The sequence below is a fragment of the Rhea americana genome, unplaced genomic scaffold (assembly GCF_003343005.1).
Source record: "Rhea americana isolate MKP2758 unplaced genomic scaffold, rheAme1 scaffold_490, whole genome shotgun sequence".
NCBI lineage: Eukaryota > Metazoa > Chordata > Aves > Rheiformes > Rheidae > Rhea > Rhea americana.
In genome coordinates, this window is record NW_028186635.1 from 54,679 (window position 1) to 74,954 (window position 20,276).

At 37.0% G+C, this 20,276-nt stretch overlaps 3 protein-coding genes across 6 annotated transcripts in view; 2 read left to right on the top strand and 1 right to left on the bottom strand.

The window, feature by feature from the left end:
- The window catches only part of ASB3 (ankyrin repeat and SOCS box containing 3), a 55,318-nt gene extending 35,089 nt beyond the window's left edge, over window positions 1-20,229 (bottom strand). For 2 of the 4 annotated variants that reach the window (XM_085317253.1, XM_085317250.1), the window contains exon 1: window positions 20,174-20,228. The gene's annotated coding sequence lies outside the window, so the exon portion shown is untranslated. Of the gene's footprint in view, window positions 1-4,912; window positions 4,968-20,173 lie in introns of all 4 variants that reach the window. The other 2 variants (XM_085317251.1, XM_085317254.1) reach the window with 2 other exon arrangements.
- On the top strand, window positions 5,762-14,906 carry CHAC2 (ChaC glutathione specific gamma-glutamylcyclotransferase 2). The gene is made up of 3 exons (XM_085317246.1): window positions 5,762-5,779; window positions 6,960-6,995; window positions 11,985-14,906. The coding sequence occupies exons 1-3, from the start codon at window positions 5,762-5,764 to the stop codon at window positions 12,366-12,368; spliced, it is 438 nt and encodes a 145-aa protein (XP_085173372.1). The 3' UTR covers window positions 12,369-14,906.
- The window catches only part of ERLEC1 (endoplasmic reticulum lectin 1), an 18,841-nt gene continuing 16,991 nt past the window's right edge, over window positions 18,427-20,276 (top strand). Inside the window, exons 1-2 of the mRNA XM_085317247.1 lie at window positions 18,427-18,663; window positions 19,650-20,085. Coding sequence (XP_085173373.1) covers window positions 18,427-18,663; window positions 19,650-20,085 — 673 coding nt within the window. The remainder of the gene's footprint in view (window positions 18,664-19,649; window positions 20,086-20,276) is intronic.

A 20,276-nucleotide genomic window follows, 5' to 3' on the forward strand; every position in this document is an offset into this window, starting at 1 on the left:
AAAAAAAAAAAAAAAAAAAAAAAAAAAAAAAAAAAAAAAAAAAAAAAAAAGGCAAGCTAACCAACAGACATGTTGTTTACGCCCATCCCTGGTTAAACTGGCTGGCTTTTGATCACATGAATGCTAAATATGGCACTTTTGACAGCAGTCAAACTCAGCCATATTATGAAACTAATATTGCAAGTCTGACATTCAGGGAACCTTAGTTCTGTATCTTGCTCTGTCAGAAACTGGCTTTAGCTGTGCTTGGAAAAGACAGACCAGCTCCAGTTGTCTGTTACCCACTGTTAACTCCCAGGRGAGTTCCACATGTTCACTACTATGTACCAGGCTTATACAATTCCCCCCACCCCACCGCATCATTTCATTGATCAAATACTCAGATTGCACTGTGCTCCATCAATACTGGAGTGGAAAGCTGAGTATTACATTGCACTGTTTCTGGGATCCTTGTGGTGGAGAGATCTACAGCATGTGTGCATGTCTGGGAGTGGCCCATCAACTACTATCCCACTGCGGTGGGGTGTCAGGAACAGATAAGGCTGCAGGCAGAGTTTCCATTTAGAAATGTCCAAATGAAAACTCCTATGAGTTTCTGCTTGTATAGAATTACTGAATGATTCAGTTTTACGTAAAAATAATGTTGGGCTTTTAGTCTGTTGAAAGTGAAATGGGAGAAACATTTCATCAGCAAATTATCCAAATAAGATACTCTGTGAAGCTGTTAGCAGTATACTGCTAGTCTTTGTATACTTCCRTACTTTTTGTTCTTCAGAAATGAAAAGCTAGGAATGCCACTCTTGAAAAAAAAACTCTGGAATCTGACTCCTGAGATTTTAAGTATGTGTCAAAAATAAACACTAAGTTACCTTTAATTTAAGGAGGAAAAAAGGCATTGTAACTTCAAATCTGCAGTTAAATGTCATAAACAGGAGAATATTGTGTAATTTAATATACTGAGTAAATAGTGTTCTAGCTCTGCAATACCTGCAGTGTTACTTGTTGAGGAAATTAGGCCTTTAATTCCTGCAGAATTTTCACATGACACACACAGCCACGGAAACGCTGGCCAGTCAGTACACAGCGTTCAAATGGCAAAATTTTTGGATTTGTTTAGGAAGATCTCAATCTCATGTTAAAGAAACCCTTTCGCTTCCCAGGCATGACTGTCTTGCAGTATTTACAGCATATTTTAAATAGCATCTTTATAAATGTTCATCAGACACTGAAAGCAGTATCTAATATCACAATAGAAAGACATCTTCCCAAATTAGGTCTGTTTTCCAGCATGACTTTTAGCATTTATCAGTTGGCTTTGGTTTTATATACTCATTTACCTCTGACAGTTTCTTCCTGTTGAATGACTGCCAGTAGTGGTGTTAGGGAAGAAGAGAGATAGGCTATTATTAGACCATAGTGAGTCACAGGAAATATAAAAAGCTATTTTTTGTTTAAATAAACACGGGCTTTGAAGGAAACCATTTAAATTATTGAATTCCTATTTATTAGCATACTTTGAACTGCCCTTCAGAAAAAGGTTTTGAGGTAACTTAAAAATAACTTTAGCTTGATTAACACTTCCTTTTGTTCTAACTTATTTTCATACCCAGATGCTGAAACTAATTGATTCGTCCTTCAGTAGGTATTTAGTTATTTCAGTATCTGAGCAGTGGTACAGTATCACTGAAAACAGTGTAGCAGTGGAAGACCTTATTCCATTTTACCCCATTATTTTCACAGGACACATCAGCTAAACTGCCATCAAGATTGTCCTGGGGAACTTTATTTCAATGTAACTTAACAAAACCTCTCCACCAGGAGAACTGTCATAGCCTCTAGTGTAGAGTCTACAACATGCTAATGCTATTTTCCCCTTTTGTACTTATCCAGGTCAGTAAAAATCTAGAAGAGTCATAGGTTGGCATCTGAATGAAACTACTTGCTTGCAATCAAAACGTAGCAGAAATTTGATTATGGAAAGCACTGGAGGAGATGCCAAAACGATTCAGAGCCTTAAACGATCTTTGGTCTGATTTTCATGCAGCAGTGCAGGTTTCCTCCAACATGAATATCTAAGACAGTGAGTAACAGCTGCTTCCATTACTGCAGACCTCAAAGATGTTGTTAATGACTCCTGTCACAGGCAGTTAACACAGGAATTCATTTGGGAGCTCTAGGGTATGGTATGATTGAGGGCCTGAAGTGAAATACAGAGCTAAAACAAGATGTAATTAATTGTCTGCAGTGAATTTCTTTTGATTCAGAGAGGTGATGGCCCTAAGCTCTAGAAATGCTAGGCCCCAAACCTTCCTTTTTGTTTCAGCATGCTCCARCGCACAGCTGCCTTTTTTGGTCTTCCTGGCAGCAGGCTGCACAGAACAAACTCATACAAATCCTTCAGTCAGAGGCATGATTTAGGAAATCATTCACGTTTCCCCTTGCCAGTACTCCCTGGGCACAAATATGGCCTGRATTTATATTATATAGCTAATGGTATATAGAATTATTTTCTTACTCAGTACCAAAGGTAATGCCCCTGGTTCCTTAATGGTGTTTATTTTGGGTAGTTCCATGCAAGGCAGATACTATAAACCAGTAAAATAAATATCTCGTCCTTCCCTAGACAAACAGACTGTTCTTGCATCACATATCTGAAGAGTACTTRCCTTTCCATTTAACATTCAGGCCTSAGATACAGGTATCCCTGGTAATAGGGATAAAGAGAAAGTTGCTTCCTACCACAGAATGTTTCTTTAATCTATAATTTGCAAAACCCTAATGACCAGTATTGAGTAACAAGTTACAGTAGTATTAATAGACATGGGGAAAAAAAATAGCCCAGTAGCCATGTGGAAAACTTAAGATATAAATATATATACACACAACACACTTTTGTAATGCATTTAAAGAAAAATGATAGAGCCATCCCAGTATCACATGGACATATGTAAAAGTATCACTGCTGGCCTAGCTACATGGCAGTCATAACACTCAAGGCAGAAATAATTACCATGGCTYCTCCTGGGGAAACTGGGAAGAGCACTGACAACCTGAGCCAGTTATAGTTTCTGCAGAGTGAAGCATGGCATACCAGTGAATCCTCCTAGAGCTCTTAACGGTATGGTCAGTGCAGTCCCCTGAAGGAAGGGCAAAAAAAAWTTTTTTTTTAATCCCTGAGTAAAGCTGCCAATGAAGTATACATCACTTGCTAATCCAGAGAAAAAGATAACTCRTCTCAAACAAAATATGGCTTCTTGTAGAAACCTTACAAATCCATTAAAAAGTCGCTTAGAAGTCAAAAATGCTCTGAGAAGGGCAATCCAATCAAGATAACAGACTTGATTTTTATAATGTTTTCAATAAGGTTCTGAGGGGGGGGGGAAGAGTTTCCATGGGGAAAAATGGTATTAAACACAACTGAAATCAAAAAACAAGGTTTAGGATCTGCTTTCACAGTGGAAGGAACAACTCTAAAGGAAGTTGTCTGTTCCATATAGTTGAAAGTTACCASGAAAATAAGGAGAAATTGAGGTGACAGATTTGTTGAAAATACAAAATTACTTAGTGTATCTTAATCTAAGACTCACTGAAAAAACTGCATAAAGATTTCAAAATACTGAGAGGTAGGGCAGTTAAATGAAAGACAAATTTAACTATTCATAGCATTGTGGACATAACCATTAGTGTGCATATACAGCAACAGGTGGTGCATTAGCTGTCAACTAGGGAAATGGATAGTTCTGAGAAAAATCTACCTTTACAATAATAAYAACACAGGTGATTCATTATTATTATTAGGAAATGAATAATTAGGAGGGGAGTGAATAGGACACAAAACAATAGCACACTTGTATCTTGAATATTGCCTGGAATACCAGACTTTGCATCTCAGAATGATTATGGCAGAATTAGACGGGGGCGGGGAGCAGGGGGAGAGAAAAAAAAGAGAGAGAGAGTCCAGAGAGGGGCAGTCACCCTGACCAGAGGTAAGGGGTTGCTTCTGTATACAGATGAACTCTGGAAAACAAAGGAAGAGTAGCCACAAGAGTTGCATCCTAAAAGACGGAATATATATAGAGAAAGTGAGTGGACAACAAGGATCAATTATTTTTCCTAATATCAGAACTAGGGATACTTAAAATTATCAAGAAGCAATTCCTAAAGAGAACAAACAAAAACTTTAATAAAAGATGTAATTAAATTGTGAAGCTCACTGCCATGATATTATTAAAGGACTAAAACTATTTAGACAAATCAGCGGAAAAGGGAACTATTAGTAACTAAGWCAGAAAGACACAGGTTTAGGTTTTAACACAGAAAGACACCGACTGTCAGAGCTGAGAAAGYGTATCAGGGAACGCAGCATTCATATATGGGTGGATACCTACACACCCACATACCCCCAACAAGGTATGCATGCATGTGCACCCACACAATTGTGTGTATATGTTTCTTTAATGGTACCAGTTGCTCAGGAAGACAGCATAAAAGAAGACAACATGCTTAGCTAACTGACTTTTAGTCTTTCCCAGTATGGCAGTTTTTGACAGTGTTTGTTCCCAGTTTGTCCAACCYAAAACATTATACAAAACAGTTGATCAGTCTTCCCCTGTTGTCCAGTTAGATTTGTAGGATATACTCTACAGATAAACACTCAATAGTATAGCTAACGAAGAATAAATCCTTCAGTACTAGTGTGGAATGCATTGACTAGCTTCCTTTGAGATTAATCTGAAAAACAAAAAAAAAGCCTCAGATACTTTATTGACAGAGACATTTTCCAWTAGACTATACAGACAGGTGCATTGCTCATCTTTTCCAAACAMACACCTAAGTTATTTTGATTAATCAAAATAGAGCTGTTTCCTCAGTGTACACAAACATCAGTAATTTTAGTATTTAGTTTTGTTACCTTATTGAATTAATCAGATCAGAAATAGATGGCTGATGCTGAGAACTGGCACATCCTAAAATGTAAAAATAAAAAACACAGCATCTTAGGGCTTATAAATAAGACAGGCTAATCTTACAAAACACCTAACACTGAACAAGAAACAACTACAATTGATGGCATCTATTCACAACTTCTGCAAAAACTAAACTTCACATTTTGTTTAAGCTATGGAAAAAAAATGCATGACATTCCATTGACTCAGTGTAGGTGAAAACCTTACATTATTCCTATGTGCTAAGACTATTTGTCGCTTCCTCATAGAAGAGCATACTCTTGGACATGTCCATAAAACTCTAATATTAAGTCCTAAGAAAAGACTAAAATGATGTAGTAATCCAAGGCTGAAAGTCAGCTACAACTAAATAGAAAGTATGCATTCAAGTTCAGTTCAGATTAGCATCTTTACAACTCCTAAGAAAATAAATTTCTATCCTACACTAAAACTTAATGAATGCTAGYATCTCCACTACTCCTTACCTCTACGCAAGGAAACTTGTATACTATTCTGGAACTAAAATTAGTAATTTTAAACTACAGATTAAAATCTTAATTGGAATTTATATTTATCATTTTATTCTCCAAATTATACAGAAAAATATCAACATTTGTCTTTTCAGCATTTTCACTGTCACTGTCTTTAAATGATACATGAATTAACAAGTGTACAATGAAGCTAAAAAACTTGTGCTTTTGGTATATGCAAATTTTAAAAAGGAAAAGTGAGTTCTAATGCAGCTGTAACTTTATATGCAAGACTTGAAATGTATTTTCCTTAAAAAKAATGCAGGAGAAAGACAAAAATTAGAAATGAAGTACAGTTATAAGGTCAGTATTCTCAAATAAAYGTGCAAATAGATTAAAACCAATAGAGAAATGTAAAACAGATTTTTGATGACTTATTTTAATTAGAACTTAGAAATACATAGAACTGTTATCCTAGATTAGCTATTGTTGGCAGCACAATGACAACTGCATTTAAATTTAGACAATAAGGCCAATCACCATTCTGTGAAACCTACYGATTTGGCTTCTTGTTATTGTTTGGATACACAGGATTAATTGCTGCCCTATGAGAGCAGCTCTGTTATTTTGACCATATAGGAATAAACAAAATTCCTAACAATGTAACAGGAGGAAATATGCTTCTTACTCTTCCTGTAAGGTAACTCATTGGAAAAATAGGCCATTACCAAAGTATTCYCCCTCTACCCAGTAAGGGAGAATGAGCTAGAAGAGAGGCAAGAGTCTTCTGCACTTTAAACTTTTGTTTGTTCAAATCTGCATAATATGGTGCTAACAGGATGAGCTTTTTCTTATTAAAAATTACTAGATTTCTTTGCCCTGTGTTTTCAGAAACATGCAATTATCTAAGTGCTTTTAAACCTAGGGATTGCCATGTGTCCTAGTGTATAGCTGATGCTTTATTTCACTAAGTGTGAATTAAGCCAGAAGCAGTAATAATCTTGCTTTGTTTTATGCAAGCTAGATTTCTACATATTACGTTATTTCCTATGACCATGAGTAATAGTTTTGTATGCAGGTTAAAAAGTCCACCTCATTATCATTCTAGAGATGAAAAATAGCATAGTTATTAAGGAGAAACAACATGACTGAGGAAGGTGCACTGAAGATAGCTTTGTATTAATGAGTTATTGCCACCATTTTAAATGGAAATAGAATTGAATCTGAATAGCACATACAAAGCAAGGACATTCAAATTTCCCAATTTATTACTATCTTTAAAATTAACTTCTATGTTGCAGGCATTTTCCACTTAAAATACATTTTATTTATTACCAGTTCTGTTAATCTAATACAGATCAAAAATTTTATCTCAGAAAACACATAAACTGGGCCTCAATCATCCAAAGAGTTGCACTTTCTTGAGACTCTTGGGTTAGTTCTCTGCCCTTCTATTACTTTCCGTTGTTTGAATGTAWGTTTGTTGCTGATGATTTACAGTGAAAGCTTTTAACTGAACAAGCAATATTTCTTTTAATTCTAGCCTGGAAGAGTTGTGACCCTTGTTGAAGACCCTGAGGTACAGTATGACTGATTTATCTATAGTATTTACTCTCCAGTGCACAGAAATTCGTAATGCATTCCAAACTCGTGTAGCGAGTCTCCATTTTCTTTGCTTCTCCTTAAGCAAATAATTAAATCATCTTTATCAAAAGTTCTGGAGTTGCACCAATGATTGACTGTTCAAAATAAATCAATCTATCCAAATTAAGCAACTGGAATGGTTTGGGTCTGTTATTACCAAAGATATGTTTTTAAGCATTTTCTTGAATAGTCACTGCAGCTATCCTGTTATAAAGACTGCAGAATTTTACTTTCAGCATACATGAAGTGCCTGAGGATGTCCCAGTATTAGACAGAAGTTGTATCAGAACCATAATCTTGCCTGCCTAAAATAAAAACTGAAACACACCAAGATTATGTTGCAGTGATAAAAATGATAGCCTCCCCCCCCCCCATAAACAAAATACTTAAGAATATAAATGCCAGAATTGTGATTTTGGTTTCTACTTAATATTGTGAAGTAAGCTCCTGTTCAGAAAAAAAGGTTATGGACCTAAGTGTACCATTCTTGCTTATCTTTTGAACTTTTACTCAAGTCTCACTTGCTTAGAAAAGTGCAGTGGAAGCATTAGCAAGGGAGGTGCCTAGGTTACAGAAAAACAGAATGAAACAAGGCCTATGCTTACAGTCATGTAAGATATAGGAAAAATTAGGATTTTTCTACTTAAAAAGTAAAAATACCTAGGCTTAAGTTTTACCAATATCTAGTTCTGCTCCACAGTAAAGATTCTACCTTTAAAACTACCTGCAATCCTTTTTAGGGAGTCTTCCCACCAGAGGGCTCTTGGCTAGACTGCTCACAAGCAAGGATAAAAGGATTAAGTTAGACTTCAGGAAGCCCTGGGGAGACTACTGCATGAAGTCTTCATAGAAGTSTACACTGCAGGTGAACTCTGTTCCTTGCAATAGCTGCTATGCCATATTTAAGTATTCTAATATTACCTATTAAAACCTATTATTTGTGTCATAGTTTTCATTTAAAGTTTATACCCTACACTGATTATCCCCTTTAGAACACTCAGTAATAACCTACACATGGTAAAATTTGAAAAAAGTCATTCCAAATTTAGAGCTTCAGTAGCAGTTTTTTCTTACAGCCTGTAATCACAAGGAGTATTGGATGCCCTCAAATACTAATTTTAGACATCACCTAAAAAGTGGTGTGGATTAGGCCCTTAGTGTAGTGCTATGCTATCAAGAGACCATTGGTTAAAATTATGAGAGTTCTCAAATAGTTGGAAACATTTTTTCTCCAATGTCTTTCCTAAATCAGTGACTTTATTACAAGATGATTTATTATAGTAAACCATGGAAGCAGGAAAAAAAATTAAGTGGAGGCAACACTTGCAGTGCACTTTTAAGTATATACGTAAAAAAACCTTGCCRATGTTCCAAAACTTGATAGACTACTTCACACTGATAGGTACCCAGTCTCCCTTATGTTCTTTATAGTGTAGTCACTTCATGGTATAGTYCTAGACCTTCATGCATTTGTGACAGTTTTTCCCCTCAGTCTATGAGGTGCCCAGTAATTTACACATGAGAAAAATGAACTAAGAAGTCATTTTTCAAAGTAAAGAACAAATAACTTTCAAATACCTTCCTCCCCCTTCACAAGCCCTGTTCAGCATAATGCAGTTGGGCTTAAAGACTGAAATGCTTCACTAGTGAGAAAGCATCTCGATCTGTCACTTGAATTTACCCTTCCTGGCATCAGCTTTACCAGTTGCATTTTAGAAACAGTTATCAAATATCAAAACACGTATGATTAGGATTCGGTATGGCATAGAAGTTAGACAGAAAATTGTTCCTCTGTTCTGCATAAATCTTGCATTTAAGTTTTCTCTAATTGAGATTAAAAAAAAGCAAGAATGTTTGAAGGAGAGGAAGAAAAAAAAGAAAAAAGGCAGCAAAATCAAGTAGGGTTCTACTTGCATCCACACTCATAGTTAGGATATTCATCTGCAAAGTGGGAAAGCAAGGCTTAAATCCCTGTTCTGATTCAGAGAGGCTTTGAACAGTAGACTGCTTTAAATCCCAAATTATTGCCARTTTAAGGGCACATGTGCACTATTCATATCAAAATATTAATATTTGTTCTTTTGTTTTTATCTTACTGAGGGCTAGAATCTTCTCKGTTCTACAATACAGTCACACACCTAAGGTTTCTCAAATACAGTTTAGGATAAGAATATATAATATTTACTTATGTACATGGCAGAGTATTCATTTAAGAAAGAGCCTTACAATATCCCAGAAACAAGTACATGTATTTTTGACTCTGTTTATTTTGGCTTTTGGGAACCTTGCATGCAACTAGGCCAGGGAGCCTCTGCTCTGTTACCTAGGTGTATGCACAAGTTGTAAAGTTCAGAGCAAAGAGATGTTAAAATTTAAATCTCCTCATACTAATATTTGAGACAGACTTCCACTAAGAATCATGTTACTTTTCGTACAAGAGAGAATCTAGTTTAGGGGACTATGAACAAAGGTCTCATTACCTCTCACTGCCCAGATCTCTGAGGAGAAAGCAAGAGGCCCTATTCCTAGGAGATCTCCTTCTTCAGAGGAAGGTGCAGCCCAGGGTGGCACTGGGGATTACAATTGCTTTCCCACCCCAGCAGATCTTCAGTGCCCCATGCATACAGCTGTGGACAGTCGTGCTGTTAGTGTCCATCAGGCTTCTCACCACCTCGAGAGAGTGGATCCCTGCAGGTAGCRCTGCCTCCAGAGAAGATAGGAAGCAAGGAAGGGTGGCATGGAAGCACAGGTACAGCAAGGATACACAACACAAGGCCTTAAGATATGCATTTTGGTAGTAGTAATTTTTTATGGTTGCATGTTTATAAAATGATGATAATGCCATCTTATCAATATATTATTCACCACTACCACAAATATTCACGTTAATCAGCTTTAAGCCTGATACAGCATTCAAGTTATTACTGCTTAGTCRAAACAAAATGCTTTAACATTGACATTTCCCTGAAAATAGCAGCAAATAGAGGTAAGTTTAGAGGTAACTGTAAACTTCAGCTGTTTTTGCAATTAGCAAACCCAGCAAAACACAGTGCACTGTTTCTCACTGTGATTTTCTGTACCTTTCTAGTAAGTGTTTTTCTACATTCCTATCTTGTAGGGCACCATTATGTTACACAGACTCCTACATAAACAAAGAATGGTTTTGGTTGTTGTTTAACACCACAAACTGAGCAACAAACTCATTGCCATGGAAACCTCCCCCCCCCCTTAGCAAACCAGCTTAGTATCCTTGGCTTTTCTCCCCCTCCCGCCTTTTCTCCAGAAACTGATATGAACAGAGAATCACTTGATGCACAAGAAAGAGATAAATAATTTGCTTTAATTTCAGTTAGTCATTCTGCATTTTAAAAAGGTAACCTTATTTTGAAGGCATCTTAGTAGACTACAGCTATTACTTCCCCCCAACCCCCAAATAGCATGGCTTCAACAGCAGTGGTACTCTCATTGGCAGTGCCAGCTCTCAGCTGTGTGCTAGTCTATTGATCCTTTCAAAGCAGATTATTTTTCGCCAGTGATACACACAGTAGTTTGGAAACATCTAGTTCAGAGAACTATTTCAACTTTTTCCACCCTTTTTTTTTTTTTTTTTTTTGCCAGTTAAGGGGAAACCACACAGGAAAATGAGAACATACTCCTTGTCAGATTTCTGTATGTAATTCTCCATCCCCTGACACTCAAAGCCTAATGAACTAGTAGTATGTATCTGCTTTAAACGAAAATTATGAAATCTCCATTACCACCATGCCTGTATATATTTTCCTGTCAACAAAGAAGTATATCCCCACAGAAGGGACTGTTTCAAGAACTAATGTTTCCCACAGACAGCTGAAGTTGACCCCCATTCCAAACAGGTGAGGGAAAGGAGGGAACCCATTCTTGTACTGYTTAGTGCTGTTCTTGGCCACAGTACATCAAATAGTGTAGCCACCTACAGAGGATGCAAGGAAAAAAAACACTTCTTTAAGTAATAAAATGCCTTTGACCAACATACGGTTTTCATTGCAAATCCCTCCAAACAGATAGTCTAATACCATGGCTAAATACTAAAATACAGTTTTAGGAAGAAAACAATACATTCCCTGTCATTGTTAATATACATGTGTGTGTGTATACATGTATATACACATGTGTATATATATATATATATACACACACACACACCCCACTGCTATATCAACTTAATTGCAGAAGAAATCCACATTTGATGATGTCAACAGACAAAAATAGATTATCATTTATTTTAAAATAATACAGTAGTAAGAAGCTTTTTTCTGTGAAGACAATGAAGAAACATTCAGATTCTGAAAGACAATGAAATTTATGCTAACAGTATTTGCTGAGATGGTGGATATGTCAAATTTAGTTTTGCAAAATGAAGGTTCATCTCAACTTTTTCTCCTGCTTGAGTTCAACTTAAGTGCAGTAACTTTACCACAAGTGAAAAAATAGAAGTAAAACTGTAATGGAGCAGAGAAAGGATCTGATTAAAATTACTTTGAATTTGACACTATTTACAATTTTAATTTTCACTGCACTAGTTTTTTTGAGATCAAGAGAGTATGTTGTATTCTTTCTGCCATATCTTTAGTCAGTAGTCTTTAAAAGCCCATGCCAAGTCTATTTACTACTTCAAACTTTACTGCAACAAAATTGTTTCCCAAGAAAGGCATCAGCATCAGAGTACCTGATAAATCCACATAACTATTAGTTTSAATGAAAATTTCCTAAACAAAACAGCTTTTAGTTTGGAGGGGGTATCTTTCTGCRAACAATGTGAGAAATAAGACTGAAAACAAAAGAAAAAAGCAAGCTTTTTAAGATGGTTTTAACAAAAAATAGAAATACATTCATTTGTGAGTATCTTTTTAAATCCTGCTTGGTCTTTCTTTCCTTATGTCAACAGGAGTGTGTTTGGGGTGTTGCTTATAGATTGCCAGCTGGACAAGAATGTGAAGTAAAGGCGTATCTGGACTTCAGAGAGAAAGGAGGCTACAGGACTACAACTGTCAATTTCTATCCAAAAGACACATCAATGGAACCATTTGATGTATTGTTATATATTGGATCCTGTGATAACCCTAATTACCTTGGTCCAGCACCTCTAGAAGAAATTGCTAAACAGATTTTTAATGCAGTTGGTCCTAGTGGAAGAAACACAGAATACCTGTTTGAACTTGCTAATTCTATTAGAAATCTTGTACCAGAAGACGTAGATGAGCATCTCTTCTCCTTAGAAAAACTAGTAAAGGAACTCTTGGAAAAACATCAAAACCTAAATTGCATATAAAAAAAGATTGTCAACTTTTATGATCTTGTTTCATCTTAAAAATGGCTTTGTTACACAATGGGTAAATGACTTGGAAGCATATTTATCTGTACGCTATCTTATTTAATACTGCATTCAAAACACAGTAGCTAAGACTCATTAGAACAAATCATTATAAAGAAATCATTCTTCCAAGACTCTCTAGAAAAGGGGAGCAGGTTTTAGGTTTGAATTTGGTATATTAGCTTCTTATCCAAAGATCACAACTTTCATTATTAAAAAAAAGGGGGGAATCACTTTAGCCACCCTTTCTTTGAAGATTTTTCTTTGATTTTGGGTTTGCAAAAAGCTTTAAATTATTTTTAAGATCGAAGGCTGCATTCAGATGTAACTCCCACTGATTTAAGTGATAGGTTTTTTTCTGATTTGAGAACACAGGATTGGAACTCAGTGCAGCTAAAAAGATAAATGTTAGGTATTTATTGTGAACTGCATAGTAAATGCACCACTTCTATGATACCAAGATTCAACTCCATTGAAATTAAGTTATTCCATTGAACTAGTAGTCATACCTTTTGCATGTTACTTTTCCTTAGAAGCAGAGGACACACTTCTATTGTCAAGGAAATAATACTTTTCCTTGGCTAATTATTTCAAGCCCCTGAAAAATCAAAGCACAAGGCACTTTGATGTAAATAAGCCATATCATATGGGTGCCTCATTTTAAGATTAATATAAAAAATAAAGCTAAAATGTTAAAATAACTAAGGAYATGACTTGAATGCACAATACAGCACAAATGTTCTGAAATTCTCATCTTTGCTATTTGCTTTTGGATGCTGTTGTAACCTCTTTAAAAGATCAGCCGATCTTTTAGGACAGATTTTAAGTCAATTTTCAACCATCTTCTAGGGATTCACAGACAAAAAGGTAATTAAGAAAGGAATTCTATTTTCAGTAGACTTGTGTGTGTTGTATGGACATACAATCAAATAAGGTTTGAAAGCCACCAACTTAGGCTAGTAGGTTTCCTTTGAGTAAATGGGGTTTTCATCCCAACAAAAACTTTTCTTGCCTCTCAAAATTTAAAGTTAAAGTTAATTTAACCCTTAGCAACCCCTATTTTTTGTATGTTAACATAGGAAAAGTCCTATTTCAAATATCGCATAGTATCACATTTTCTCAAACAGAAAAAGTGTACGTATTCTGTTGTAGCTTGCAAGCCTACATTCTGCATCAGTAACTGCAAAAACCAAATGTTTACTACACAGGTTGTCCCTTTTTCGACTTTACATCTTACTGTTTTGTATTCGTAATTGCTTGAAAATATCAACATAACACACTGTTATGATTTTACTTGGCCATCTAAAAAAGCCAACAGAACATAAATGAATGTTACAGAGAAATATCTGAAAAGGGCACCCAAATGAGTAGATTGTGAGATATTAAAATTTAAGTGTAAATTATAGATAACTTGACTGCTGAAAATATTTAGCCAAAAAACACTTTCAGACTATTTTAACAATTTTAATTTTAGGGCACTTCTGGCATCTCTTAAGCATGCATTCATTGAGAAAAATAATCCTTTTTAGAAACTACTCATTAAAAATTAATGGTTTAACGTCACTATTTTAAGAGCACGTGAGAGTATCACTTGATGATCTAGTCTAAACTGCAGAAGCAAATCTTCATATTAGTGAAATCATATGTACTGAGGCCCYATTTTTCCATTAGTACACATCAAGTTTCTTGTAAACTAATGGAATAGCCTTCAGGCTTCAAAGGTCTTGATTCTCCACTAAGCCATGTGTAAGATGGACATAACTGAGTAGAAAAGCAATCTCAACAAATTTAGCCGTACAGCAGGACAGAAACATGATCAGAATATTCATGTTTCTATAGWTAAGACTATGTATGTTTCTATAGATTGAAGATGTAGATCTTCAGTCATTAAGATGAGTGAAAAGGGAATTAGAGTGAGCTCACACAGACGATTTACAGTGATAGTCAGCACCCAAATAAACATTAATATAAGCATGTTCCATTACACACACATTTATTCCCCTTGACTTAAAKGGTAACTCTTAAGTGTTTATTAGATACTTAACTGCCAAAAAATGTTATGATTTCTTTCAAGAACATTTAAATGTTGCAAAGAAATACCAACATTTCTCCCTTAAAAATATAAGTATATATATAAAAAAGAATTACATATATAAAATCTCCTTTTTTCTGCTTACCTCAAGTTTAAGCAAGCTGTAGTAAAGTTAAATCATGTCAAATGGACATGTCCAGTCTATACATTATTTTTAAATTCTTTCTTCAAAGGCTTAACCTGTTCCTTAAGAGAGGGCAGAAGATGCATAAACGCACTATTGATCCAAAAAACAGTGATGATTCTCACTTTAAATCTATATTTAAGCTCTGAATTTTGTATCTTTAATCATATTCAGAACATTGTGGGTTTATTTGATTCCAGATTCATAAAACTTGCAATAATATCTGTCATGATACATTCCAGTCTGTGCACAGAACTTCAATAAAAACATCTCACATTAATGGTGTTAAAAGGAAAAGTTTCCAGATGTTTCATGCTTATTTAAAGACTACTGCCAATAGGAATGAAAAYGATGGGCATCTTAATTGCATCTTGTTATAAAAATGCTATTAGATCTAATGATGAAAAATGATATATGAGCTAGTTGTTATTATGCAATCTTAAATTATGTCATATTAGCAACATAGAGTTAACTAAAGCATCAGAACTATACACTTGTTTTTGCTGTATGGGATTGAGCTGTGACTCTTCCCCCTCTTCAATCACCTACAAAAGCCTAGTATTCTTTCAAATTCGTTACTTGCCACAAGATTTTTATTGTATCTCACATGCTTTATTTTTTTTCCCTACTGGTTTGGGACTGTATCTAGATCTATGACAAAACTATAGAGATTTGCAATACAATTTCATAATATATACACACAGACTAAACTACCTCTAAACTTGTTTCCAAACAGTGTCTGAGGAAACAAGAATCACCCATGTTGTCAAATTTTACTCCCTAGGAGTAAAAGATTCACGTCCCTCTGTCCTTCCACGCATGAAGGAGGCAGTATGTATTAGTATGCTAAAATGGTCTTCCTCATTGTGACTGCACAGTAAAGTGTATTTGTATGAAAAGCAACTTGCCCAGCAGTTGGTTGAGATTTCATCTCCTCATGATACTGTGAACTATCTATGTGCAATCTTCTACACAGAAAGGGATTACTATTTAGCAATATATAGCTATATACCTGTAAATTCTTTTTGAATCTCCTAAATAAGAGTCCTATATGAGTTTAACTTGCATAGTAAAATTTAAGATTTATGCAAAGACTGCAATAAGACAGTTTGCTTTTATTTGTGCTACAAAGTGAATAAAAAGTCAAAAAGCCTACATTAAAAGGTATACCTAATATTCCAGTATATGATCACCTAACCACTTGATATCAAGATTATTATTAAATATATTGTGACTATCTAAATCTGTAACCTGAATATGCAGTATTTTACTTACTCTTTTCTTAATGTCTAACTCTTCATAAGTAAGTACACTTCCTTTTGACTGCTACTAACCATACACGGACCTGTCTTCTGAATCTCTAGAATGAGGACTGACAGGTAAGTATTTAGAGTACTAGAACAAAACAACTGGGTGAACCTAGTAGATAATTAGTACTAATAGCAGTGAGATGGAAGATACAGTAGTATTGGCTCTTTGTCAATGTCCATGTGATAAAGAGAAAATTCTAAAYAAGCGAAGAACTAAAGCTGCCTAAATTGCAGTCATTCCATAATTAGTTATAAACCCTTATRAAACCTTCACAAAGATTCTGTTTCTAGGCTTGCTTTGTCTGTAACAGAATGCTTATTATATAGGTAATAATTTTGCTGAAAAAATGTAACAAAACCRGGCCCCTTTTCAATCTAAGTTTGTGAAAGGGATCAGAAGGGAGCTGCAGCAGATACATGAGATACAGAACTCCTGCTTGCTTAAACATAACAGCCAACATTCAGAAAGGAAGAACTCAAATGTTTCTCATTTTATATGTTTGGTTTTTAAAAAAAAAAAATCCTTGTATCTGGATTAAGATATATTTAAGCAAACTAAAGAGCAATAGTACTCAAATCTTTGTCTGTATTTGCATTATGGGATTTTTTTTGTTTGTTTGTTTTGTAAACACCTCAGAGGTCTCTTCCAGAAGTCTCCCCCCGCCCATATCATTCAAAAATCTCTTTGTGAGGCTTACAGAAAGATCGTGCTGTCTGCAAATCTAGGCCTTTCATATGATACCATCTCCACTGTAAATGGGGATGTCAGCACTGGCTCTGTACAAGAAGGATATGTTTGAAGCCCAAAGCAGGTGCAACACCTTAACTCTTCTGAAATTCAAGAAGCCACCAGATTTTTCCAGCTCTACATCTCTTCTCCAATCATGGCAGAAGCCAATGCACCAGGAAAAGATTCAGAACAAGCACTACTCATTACTACAAAACRTAGTTTAAGACTACAGAGCCTACTGAGTCAGAGTGAATTCTTAAGTTTTTAGTAACTCTTTCCATCTTTGGTTGTTATCTGATCTCTTTGAAATAATCTTTTAGCATCCACATCATCCTGGGACAAGAAATTCTACAGGTTAACTACGTGTTACTTGAAGAATCTGTGACGCGTGCTAGCTTCATTTAGTACCTCCCTGGTTTTGTACTGCAAGAGACAGCCATTCTCTTTTCAACTTGTGTGATACTCCTGACCTCGTAGATCTGTCACATCTCCCCCAGCCCTTTCCTTTCCAGACAGAAGAATTTTGGTCTACTTACTTATTGTTTATATAGAAGCTACTCCGTATCTTTATCATCCATGTAATACTGCACATTGTCCACATCTACTTCATCCTTGATTTTTTCCTGTGAGATGGACCAGACCTTCCCACATTATTCAAAATGGATATAATATGCATTTTTTCAGGGGCACAATAATGGGTTTATTTTTTCCTATTCCTTTTCTGATCGTTGTTAGTGTTCAATTTGCCTTTTTTTTTTTTTTTGACAACTCAATCTAACATTTTTACACATCTATTTTTTTTTTTTTTTTTGACAACTCAATCTAACATTTTTACACATCTATTTTATCCTCAAAATCTCATTCCTGAGTGACCATGGTCAGCTCATTGTAGAGGTGCAGTTAGAATTGTTTTCCTGTCCAATGTGCCTTACTTCACATTAGTCAGTGAGAAATTTCACCTATTTTATCATCCAGACAAAGAATCACACTCTTTCTGCATTTTTTTTTCAGAAAAAAATTTTAGTATCCTTAAGCTTAATAACTTAGTGAGTTGAAAAAGACTGCAAGTGATACTATACACATCAGAAAAGCACTGGCTCCAACACAAATCCCTAATACATGTTCTACTAGTGAACATACTCCAGCATGGAAGCTCACTTTCACAGGCCCTCTATGCCTCTGAGAAGGAGAAGCTGCACTAGGCTGTGGTGCCGAGTACATGAATGTGACAGCTGTAAAACTGTCCTAAGAAATATATATTTCTACCAAACAGACTTCCAAAAAGTGATTATCGCATTTTACTGGAGCTACACAATTCTCAAAAGTGTCCTCTACTTTTAGATCTAAGGAGAAATGAACAACAGCTGTCTCACAATACAAGAGATACATGCTAAAAACATCTAAATACATAAAAGCACATGAAGTATGGATGTCAAAGCCTAAGTAAACAGTCCTGCTTCCCTCCTGCCTACTCTGGAATTTAGCTCCCTGCACTCAAGGTCAGCTCTCCGATAAGAGAGGGCAGATTGAGAAGACCCAGTCAGGCTTGGAGCTCCATGAGAAAAAGCTAGACGGATCCCCAGAGGTTTCCCCCCACCTTTGGCTCGGAAGTGATTTTTAAATTTAAGCTCCCACCCACAGCCTTTCTTGAACTGCAGTGCAGCCGCACCTGTGCCTGGACACACAGCCTGCTGATGGGAGTGCTGATCTGCACTCCCAACCTGCAGACACAACTCCCCAGCTTGACCTGCCTCATCACCATGGACTTCCCTGGTGATCACAAGGGCCCACCCTTGGCTGACCCAGGCTACCATGCCCAGGCCATCCCCTGCTCACCTCCCTCAGGCCCTGTGGGATGGGGCCACTGCCTCAGCCAGCCTTGCTACCACCCATCTCCCAACTCCCCAGCCCCCATGGGACAGCCAGCCCCTGCAACTCCCAACAACCCTGACAATTACTGTATTATTATTTTTCAGGGAAATACTTCTCCCTTATCTGTAAAGTTTATTTATTCTGCTACAGTACTTCTACAGTCCTCACTGTTAAATAATATAGATGCATTTACTTACACTAACACAAATTACACATGAACTTTACAAATTGTTTCCTCAAATAGAAAGTTTTGAGAACAAGATCTGATAGCTTCTCCATCAACCTGTATTATTAACACTGAATAAAACTATATTGTACAAAAAAATGAGYTCGATATTTTAGTTTCTCAAAAAAAAAAAGTTATAGATACATCAGGGCTTAAAAACATCTTAACTTTTCTATTGGTTGTGTRAGTGAGTCGTAACAGGTCGTCCTTATCTGTTTTATCACTGCTTAATCTTCACAAATCACAGCATTTCATTTTCAAGAGTCACAAGTAAGCCCTCTACTTAGAGGGCCTTCTCATAATAAAAGCACAGCAGAACACATGTTAGATAGCATCACAGCCACTTACCTTAAAGGATTAGTTTCATAAAGATTTATTTGAAAAGAATAAAGAAAACAACCACACAATATCAGAATCAAGCAGACAGACCAGACAACTATAAAAGTATAGAATTCTAGTGACTGATTTCTACAAGTAGAAGAAAAAAAATCTGAAAAGAAATGCTTGATTTTTTTTTTTGTTTGTTTCACAAGTTAGCCTATAAAAAAAATCAGTAAAACTTCAAGGGCAGGAGGTCTCTTAAAATCATATCTAGATTTTAATCAGTTTCTAACAAGTCCAGGTAAGTAGTAACCTCAGCATCACAGCAAGGTCTGTAAGCCACACAGACCTTTCGGGTACTTTGTTTCTAGCATTCATTTGTTGGAAGTCAGCTTAAGTATTTCTATACTAAAAAAAGAAAAAAAGAAAGAAAAAAAAAATCTCTCACCAGCAATCCCAATTTCATTGCAAATACAGAGCTGCAACATCAGTACAAAAGCGTATATAATCAGTTTATAAATCTAAGACAACCTTTGTTTTCCAGAAATTCTCTCTTTTTGACAGCTTTTTACTCCTAGCCTGGTAGAAGTTCTCATTTCTGTAAGGCCTGCCAAACTCATCGATAACGCGGAACTCCGGTGCCTTTCCTGCCTGACCTGCTTTCAGGTCAGCCCGGTACAGACTAGGCACGAACCACACGCCGGGAAGCGCCACCCGCTGGCGCTCGCGTTCCCTTCAGGSCCAGGCTGCAGCGGCTGCCGGACCRGACCGGGCAGGGCGACACTCCGGGCCGGGGAAGAGCTGCCGTTACCGCCACCGCCGCGCGCGGCGGCTCCGAGCCCCCGGTCCGGACCCGCTGAAACGCCGCGGCGAAACCGGCGGGAGGGAAGTGCCCAGCCCCAGGCGGGGGGCGGCGGCGCGGGGACGGGGGGCAGCGGCCCTGCTGGGCCGGGCCCGGCCGGGCCTCCCCCAACCTGGCTCCCACGGCCGGAGCGGGAAGGTGGGCGCGAGAAGCAGCTCCGAGGCGGGCCAAGGGGCACCCTCGGCCCCGAGCGGCGCCGCGAAAGCGCCCGCGGCCGCTCACTTACCGCCCGCCACTAACGGCCCTAACGGCTCCCAGCGCGCCGCCCCGGATGTGAATGCGCTGCGGCCCCGCCCCGGCCGTGACGTCGCGCCGCGCCGCCGCGCCGG